Source organism: Eublepharis macularius, chromosome 13, assembly GCF_028583425.1.
Source record: "Eublepharis macularius isolate TG4126 chromosome 13, MPM_Emac_v1.0, whole genome shotgun sequence".
NCBI classification, from domain to species: Eukaryota; Metazoa; Chordata; class Lepidosauria; order Squamata; family Eublepharidae; genus Eublepharis; species Eublepharis macularius.
Genome location: NC_072802.1, coordinates 42,046,139 through 42,055,310, shown reverse-complemented (window position 1 = coordinate 42,055,310; position 9,172 = coordinate 42,046,139). Strand labels below are relative to the sequence as shown.

Genomic DNA, 9,172 nt, shown 5'->3' with positions numbered 1-9,172 from the left:
CAATCCCCAATACTGGTAGGCTTTGAAGCTGCTTGTAGGATCTGTACAGACCAGAACTACATAACAAAAAGAATGCTGAAGCTCATACATTTGAACTATTAAACCAGATCCCATGCTACAAAGACTGATCCTCAACAGACTTCAAGGTTTCTGTCTAATGTATACACACAGCTTTTTTGAATGCATATTTAGGTTAACTACTGGAACCTTTTAAACAAAGCCAGAAAAATGCATATTTTGTCACTCTACATTTACAATGGGCTCAGACAACCACATGTCCTTTTATGTATTTATACATACACAAACACACACACACACACACACACACACACACACAAATGGAGATTTTTCTTAGTGATATTTCTTTCTTTTTTAGATTAATAATTCTTAGTAATTAAGAAATAACCTCAAATCCAAACAAGTTACAAGAACTCTCTTTAGCATGGTACACTGCTGGACTTTCATCCCCTTACCAAAATACAACCTAATGAATAATAATAAGTAAGCCATTCATTAAAAAAATAAATAGAAAATAAAGGAGGGGGTTATTAGGTACATGAAGTGGGCTGTCTGGTTCATAAAGCAAAAAGAAAGAGGAGAACATACAAGTCTTTAAAACAGAAACAAAGGAACACCCTCCGGGTGGTTTACACAACCATGCAGGTCATTTGATGTCTCTACCCCTGTACGCTTTGCAACAGGGCAGCTGAACACAAGAACTTCCTTTCCTGGAAACCTGTATGTTTTACTTGCCATGGAAGCTCCAGCTGTGATACTCATTGGTGACAGACCATTCACACATGCAAACTGCCATTTGCTGATCTTGACTTCACGGTCAACTGACAAATGTGTGTGAACCAGCTCTTAATTCAACTCAAATTGGAGAATCCAGAAAGGTTAATTCTTCCACAGACAACACTTCCTCTCTCAACTCTACTAAGTTTTATTGTGCCTACCCCCCTCCCCCTCCCCAATCCTTTCCCCACAACCCATTTAATCTTATTGGCAAGTTGGTTAGCCATTACCCTCCCCATCCCCACCCCAAATTATCCAGTTAGACCCTACTAAAAATAATGGCACACGAAATCCCAGCACTTAAGGTCTGGCTTGCATAATTTCTCAACTGAAATTCATAATCAGCCTGTTTAAAACAATTAAAAAAGACAACAGGAACAAAATGGCCAAATCCAGTTCATTAGGAGTTATGGAAACCATCATCACCTCCCCCTGCCCGGGTTAGAGAACAGAGCTGCAAGAAAAACAGCTGGACTTGGTTCGATGCTTTAAATTAAAAGCAATCTAACAAGATCTGCAGGGGATAACTCCCTTTGGCAGCATACTGAAGGCCCGGGTTTCATTTCTACCAAGTCAATGTAATAGCACTCAAAAAACAGCTAGAAAGGAAATTCCTCAGAACTGAGGTAGTTTCTTGGTCATCGGCACCGTTTTCCAACCCCTTGCAAAAGCAATGCAACTATTTACAATCCTTCCCATACATAAAATGTATAACTTTCTTCCCTAGGTTTTATGCTTTTGTGACTGGTTTTCTACAAAAGAAAGCCAAACAAACACCTAGCCAGAAAATGCCTTGGTGAGTAACAGAAAATATTTTTTTCAATAAATAAATGGCTACTTCTAGAAATCTGATGCGTCTGGGATTGGTTTATTGTAGTATCAGTCAAGCCTATTTCATATTTATATAAAGTTCTACAGGAATTTGGTCTGTGAACAAAATTTCTGACCCTGAGCTACTCAGTAATTAATGTTTCAGTATAAAAATAGGGGAGAAACAGCCCAACACAACCTTACAATACAAGGCTGGATTGTAATAAATCTCTCCGTCATTCTCTTTTTCTATCCGGTCAACTGCTTTTGGAGCTGGTGGAACTCTACTGGATGTTAACATCTGCTTAAAGGGAAAACCGGAATAATTTTTTAGGCTTTTTGCAGATTTACACCCATCATTCTTTTAAAGTAATTTAATTCCTTTAAAAATACAAATAAAAATATGTACATTTAGTTTAGCCCCTACCACTTATTGTGACTGAGCTCCAGCAGGGAGCAGAGAGTCAGAGAGAAGTGGTTGGGTCATTTTCCCTCCAGGTGAAATCTCACTGCCTTTCTTGTCCCCCCAAAGTCTATCCCTGACATCCTCCCACCTCTAACATGATGCCTAGGGCTGGCCTTTTCACCCTTCACTGGGTGCGTGAACCATTCCTACAACAAGGACCATTTCAAGACACTGACACAGAATATTCCAGCTTGCAGGTAGGACTGGCAGACTGGCTCTTGCATCTTTTGCGAGAACATTTATAAGAAGGTAACAGCGTGGATGCTGTAGTAATAGGCCTGTGTCAAAGACCCATTACTGGGTATGCTCTAGAGACCCAATTGGATGGGTTGCAATTTTAGCCAGTAGCTAAAATTGCATGAATTTCCCTCCCTTATTTAACCCAACATCCCAAAAATGCAGTTGAATGATTTGCATGGGAGGGGTGGGGGAGAGGTAATTCTTTCTACAGCAGGGAACAAGGTTATAAGGCCAAGCCTTCACATTTTGTTCTAAAAGTTGGTAACCCCCAGAAGATTAGCTCAATTTCTCTCTTAAGATAAGGCATCTAACGTAATGGATACATGTGGGAACTCCACTACACAAAGCGCTTTCTGTTGCTTGATAGGCAGTTTCTTTCCCCATGAAATATGATAAATTTTAAAAAAAAACCCTTTTGCTTCTATACAGATAATTTCATTTTTTTTTCCAGAAAGGCAGCCTTAATACATGCCAAAATAGGACTCTGGGGTTTCTTTTGTATGAAATAGGATAAAATAAAGTTAAAAGGGGGAATGGGGAAGAGGATTGAAAGCATTTGATTTAAAAAACAAAAACACCATTAAGAAGAAACTTGAAAGCATTGCTAACTACAGGCCTGTATATACACTCTGTTAACCACATTTATTGTGGCGTCTCAGTAAACAAATCAGACTAACAGGTCCAATACCTGTTTGTTTTTCTCCCCCATTCCCAAAAATCGAGACAAAGGGAGGGGGAGAGAGAGAGAAGGAAAAACTTATTAAAACCAATGGCAACATAGCAAAACCAAAACTGTACACTGCTGTCCGTTAACTTACAAACAACCCTTCCCCCCTCCCCCCAAAGTCACTAGATGGTATAAAAGTGAAGCCAGGTGCCTTTTTTCCTATTTTTTTTTAATAAAAGTCATTTCCCCCCCATCCAACTGTAAAAAAGGGGGAATGGTTATCTCCACTGTCTTTGCACAGCCAGGAACGAAAATATGCTAAGAAGCATAACAGCTTCTGACAGGCCCATGCTGGTGGCAGAAGCGTCCAGTTCTTTGTCCATTTTCTTGGTATCCTGTGTTACTTCTGTTGCATTGAACACAAATTCTGGGGAACATTGCTGTAACTCGCAGCCACTTCCACTGCCTTCTCCACTAGCGTCATCGCCTACAAGAACACATGAGAAATTTCATTTCAAACTTGCAAGCTCAAGGAGCTTGGATACAGCAAAAGGTCCCCAGCCCATCTACTCAACATCTCTCAGTGCTGCACAATGAAAAACATGGTGTGCCACAGGCAAAGCACTAGTCTGAACAAATCCAGAGTGTAACAGCAGCACCAAACACCTTCAAGATCAGGAACCAAGCAGCACAGGGGCCAAACTACACCCTCAGAAAAGTCATAGGATAAGGTTCCTCCTTACTTTGTACCAGGGTATCATGTGGTCAAAAGCTCCTCCCCTTAACATCAAAGATTCCTAGCCTGTGAAAATCTAGTATAGAGAAGGTTCTAGATGGTCTTCCTCAATGATGTACTAGGTTTTTATACTTAGGGAAATTGTTTCTCCATCTGGTGAACACCACAATCAGAATATCCAGATACTGCAGTCTGAGACAGTACAGTCTCTTTCAAGATCTGCAGATCAACTCTAAGGTTGTCTTCAATCAGTGTTCACTTTCGGCCCCTCCCAGCAATTACTTATCACATCATTGTCTATTTCCATCCCCACTCCCACCACCAATACCCTGGTGATCTATGGGCGGAATACAGAAGTCCTCTTCCTAAGCAGCCGCTTCCTACAGTCTGCTTGTAAGCACTTTGGAAACTGACTGTTTCATCTCACCATGTGTTGAGACAGATCTGCCTCTCCTGGTAAGCAAACCAGTGCTCACAGTCTTAGAAACACAGAACTGGAAAGGTTCCCCAAAGGGTCATCTAGTCCAACCGCCAACACAATGCAGTAAAATCACAGATATCTCCCCCCCTCACCTCCCCCAGTGACCCCTACTCTATACCCAGAAGAACCTTTTCAAAAGCTTACTTTTGCAGAAATGGGCCCTCCCCTCAATTAGCACCCTAGGAACTTCCATCAGCTCCATCAACAAACACATCTCTTCGGAAGAAACAGGCACACTTACTGATATCAATGAAGTCCACATCATTCCCATTGTAAGCATTCTTCATTTTGCTAGTCATGATTCGAAGAATCATAATTTGCTGGCGAATCATTACATCTGGTTTCAAGGTGTCCACTTCCACTTCAGGGTTGTTTGCCTGATTGGCTAGACCATTGGCCGTCACTGCAAAGATGTACCTGCAACAAAAGCCAGCTATTTGGTCAAAAAGGAGTCTAACCACAGCCGTGATAGCTAAATGGAACGGCCAGAGGCAATATACCTCTGAAGACTACATGCTGAAGACAGACAACAGTGGAGGGGCCTGATTCAGAGTCACCCAGAGACGTCTGGCTGGTCGCTACTGAAAATAGAATGTAATTGGACCTTCAGCACCATGCAGACCAGAAGCCTCTTCCTATGTACATTTCAGCAGTGAGAGATTTTTCAAATATCTGGCACCAATTAATTAATCGGTTTCAATAATCAAAACTGCTAGCTCTGGTTTCTGATAGCAGAGGTCTTCTTACATCACCAGAATTGTTGATTTGGTTTTACCACATTGTAAGTTCAATCACATGAGTTTCTGACTCGAGAGAAGTTCCTACAGCTTGGAAACAAGGGTGAAACTGGCTGAAGTCTCTTCTAGCTGGCTCTTAACTGGGACTGTCAATGGTGCTATTTCAGCTTTTCTGATCCTTCCAATACAGAAGTGGATTCATTTTGCAGGTTATTCTAACTGACAAGGGCTGACAAAGGCCCACTGCAGACACCTACTGAACAGGGGCCAGCAACGAGAGGTTCTTGTACCCAATCTGACCACTTGAAGATTCCTACCAGGTAAAGTCAGTGGCTAGCCCAGAGCTAAAAAAAAGTGCTGTGGAGGAAATAAACAGCCTAAACCAATGGTTCTCCAGTCATGATTGGAGGCCAAAAGTGAGTCATAGGTGGGTCATGAGGCCAGAGGCAGGAAGTGGATCCAGGTGACCTATAAGAAGATACTTTGGGAGGCTTGATGGCCTCTGCATAATGTGCAAAATGGCCCTAAAATACAGCCTGTTGCTGAATAACACATTTATAAATACTAAAAAATAATAATAAAATATAAACTTGTTGAATGTTAATTTTTGTGCCAGATTCTTGCCTTTTATGTTGGTGAGGGAGGAAATTATGCAGAGTTCCCTTGCAAGTAGCTCCCCAAAAGCAGAGTAATTTCAGAAGTGGGGCCCCACCTCAAAAATTCTGAGAGCTACCAGTTTAAAACAACAGGACTAACTTGCCAGCCAACATGGAGGCATGGGGATTTATTGAAACTATGGTGAGCTGCCTTTCAGTTATCCTTTTCCAACATTAATTGCTGACCAGAGCTATAAGCAATCCCAGACATACACTACCGTCCTGCAAATTATTCTGTCCCACAGCCAGAATCTTTTCACATCCCTTATTTTCTGCTTGTATTTTTACAGTCATCCTGCATACTTCAAACATCAGCCAGGTTGGGTATGCGCAGCTGCGGGGGGTAAACAGGCTCCAACAACTTCTTATCTGAATATATACTATGCAGCAATCCCTAGCAACAGCGCCTTGCTTCACTTATCCCCTTCCTCTCCTTTGTGACGAGCAGAAAGGAACTCAGAGACCAACTTATGGAATCCATGGATGAAGTCGACTCCTGCTGGAGGTTGCCAATGGCCGGAGAGGAAAAACCTCAAAGGTCTACAGAAATAATTATATGTAAATTTTGTGAATTTTATAAAGTTTTTTTGTAATTTTTATAAAGTGCGTAACACAAAGGTCCGTTGGCTTCACAATCACTTGGAGATGGGAATCTAAATGCTGGAGCAATTTATATAATATATTCATGAGCAGGGCTTTTTTTCTGGGGAAAGAGGTGGTGGAACTCAGTGGGTTGCCCTTGGGGAAGATGGTCACATGGCTGGTGGCCCCGCCCCCTGATCTCCAGACAGAGGGGAGTTTAGATTGCCCTCCACACCGCTTGGGCAATCTAAGCTCCCCTCTGTCTGGAGATCAGGGGGCGGGGCCACCAGCCATGTGACCATTTTCAAGAGGTTCCGGAACTCCATTCCACCGCGTTCCTGCTGAAAAAAAGCCCTGTTCATGAGCCTTTGAAAAAGCATTTGCCAAAACGGGATATCAGCAAGGAGAGAGTATCAAGTGGTGTCACTTGCTGGTAAAACAGGCTATCAGGCTGGCAGAACCCATCAGGCACTTCAGCCCAATTTTTGGCTTTCGGCTGTAATCACTAGACCATGTTGTCTTGTGAAGAAGCTCCAGAAGGACGTTAACTCCTACACAATACAACCATAGGACAAGAGACATTACAAACAACATCTCAAGCGTATACAACAACATCTGATTGGAGAAACTATACTGGTTGGATTTTTTTATCAGGATTGCATGTATCTTTATTTAATTATTTATTGGATATTTATTGAATGGTATATTTATTATGAATTATTTATCAGCACTTTAGCACTTTGTATTATGCACTGAACTTTATAAAAATTACAAAAAAACTTTATAAAAATTCACAAAATATACATATAATTATTTCTGTAGACCTTCGAGGTTTCCTTTCTATTGTGTAGCATTTACTCAGAGGAGCCCCGTTGTTGAAATGGCCAGAAAGGGACAATGGTCTAGTGGAAAGGAGAAACTATGCAAGCCCTGACTCCGTGAAAGCATCAGGTATCCACATGCTGGGCAGCCTGAAACTGGACATGCTGAGAGAAGTCAGAGAGGAAGAAGGTGCAAGAGGAATTCTGGCTTCTCCCAAACCTGCTTTTGTCGCTTCCATTCCAGCACTCTTCTTCATTGACATTGCCAGCTGCCATCTTCTCATCATTACAGATGTTGCTAGGAAGAGAGGACCAGAACTTCTTTGCTTGCTTTAGTTTTTCCTTCACATCTGTCACCTATTTAAAAATATATTATATATGTATATATATAATATCAGATCCCTGGACATCCTTCTCTTTCCTTACTTAACTTTTCTCTGTCTCGTACAATATCGGACTGCAGAGTAGATTTAGCGATAGGGTCCGCAGGCAAGACCATTCCTTTGCGTGCTGCATTACTGACTTGTTTAATTCACCACTGGATGATGAAATAGTTATGTATTTTTAGTTTATTAACACCGGTTTCAGCCAGTAACAGCACCAGAAATCTGGCCTTAGAAGCAGAATGGAATGTTTGCCTGACAGATTCAGCAATGCCCTGCAAGCCAAGCCCTGGTGATGGACACTTGGCTGAGATAATTTTTACAAGTAAAAGACAAATCCACAGAGAAAAGGTCCATCAACAGTTATTAGCTGTGAATAACTCAGTGGAGCCTCCCTATACAGAGGCAGTAGACCTCCAACCGCCCTGTTTGTAATCTTCCAGCAGCATCTGGGCAGACTGCCCTTGGAAACTCACTAACCAGAATCCCTGAAAGACAATTTTTGTATTCTTAAACACACACTGGACCCAGAACATGTTTTACAATATATGTGGTTCATGTGCTTGTATCATAACTTCTTATAAGCAAATTAGCTCACAGACTCATATTGTAGCAAAACTCCAATACTGTCAGCATGGTTAAAAGCACAGGTTGTGAGCAGTTCAAGCATGAATTCAGTGGATGGTCTTAAAGCAAAACTCAACTTTCTAGGTGCAACGAGAGAATAATAATACAGACCTACTTAACATATTTCAGTAGCATCTTGAAGACCAACAAGAGATCCAGTTTGGTGTAATGATTAAGAGCAGCAGGACTCTTAATCTGGAGAATTGAGTTTGATTCCCCACTCCTCCACTTGAAGCCAGCTGGGTGACCTTGGGTCAGTCACAGCTCTCTTAGAGCTCTCTCAGCCCTACCCACCTCACAGTGTAATTGTTGAGGGGATAATAGTAACACACTTTTAAACCGCTCTGAGTTGGCATTAAATTGTCCTGAAGGATAGTATATAAGTCGAATGTTGTTGTTGTTGTTATTATTAATGTTGTAGTTATTAGGGGTGTGCACTTTGGGTTTCCGATTCAGGCCTGATTTGGAATGATTCGGTGTTTCCAAATCAACCCCAGCATTGCTGAGCCAATTTGGAAATACCAAAGCAAAAGCCTTTCGAAGTGCTTCAGAACGCTTTGGGTAGAGCAGCAGCAGCTGCAGCACTTTTCTTGCTGTTTGCAAACAGCAAGAAAAGTGCTGCAGCTGCTGCCGCTCTATCCCAAGATTTCTGAAGTGGCTTAAATACCCGAATCCCAAGTGGCTTGCCGCTTTGGAATTCGGGTTTTTCTGAATCTTTTTCTTGCTTTGGTAAACCCAAAGTGGGAAAACTGAATCTTTTTGGGGTGCACACCCCTAGTTGTTAGTATAAGGTTTTCAGAGTATACACTCCAAAGCTCCCTTTGACGTATCTGGGAAAGGGACTCTCGAAATTTATGCTCTGAACATCTTGTTGGTCTTCAAGGTACTACTGGACTCGAATCTTGCTGTCCTACTGCAGATCAACTTGGCTATCCACCTAAAACTATTTGACAGAGAAATTGTACAAATTACTGAGATTTTAATGAAAAGTGCTTTGAACACTGAAGCTGCTGTATTGAAATGTTGTACTCCGCCCCTCGTTCCCAATAACAGATCAAAATGTGGTTGGGCTTCATTAGTTTGACATCAAAAGAGGGGCTGACATGATAGAGGGGGATTGGATGAGAGAGCAGTTCACACATACAGAACTTTTACATTATTAAGTCTACAC

General features: G+C 41.7%; 1 protein-coding gene across 1 annotated transcript in view; it reads right to left on the bottom strand.

Annotated features, from left to right (window-relative positions):
• Window positions 1–1,644: 1,644 nt before the first annotated feature.
• Window positions 1,645–9,172, bottom strand: part of GPC4 (glypican 4) — a 77,133-nt gene continuing 69,605 nt past the window's right edge. The window contains exons 7-9 of the mRNA XM_054996883.1: window positions 7,212–7,348; window positions 4,437–4,612; window positions 1,645–3,465 (exon numbers count right to left, since the gene is read on the bottom strand). Coding sequence (XP_054852858.1) covers window positions 3,257–3,465; window positions 4,437–4,612; window positions 7,212–7,348 — 522 coding nt within the window. The 3' untranslated portion in view covers window positions 1,645–3,256. The remainder of the gene's footprint in view (window positions 3,466–4,436; window positions 4,613–7,211; window positions 7,349–9,172) is intronic.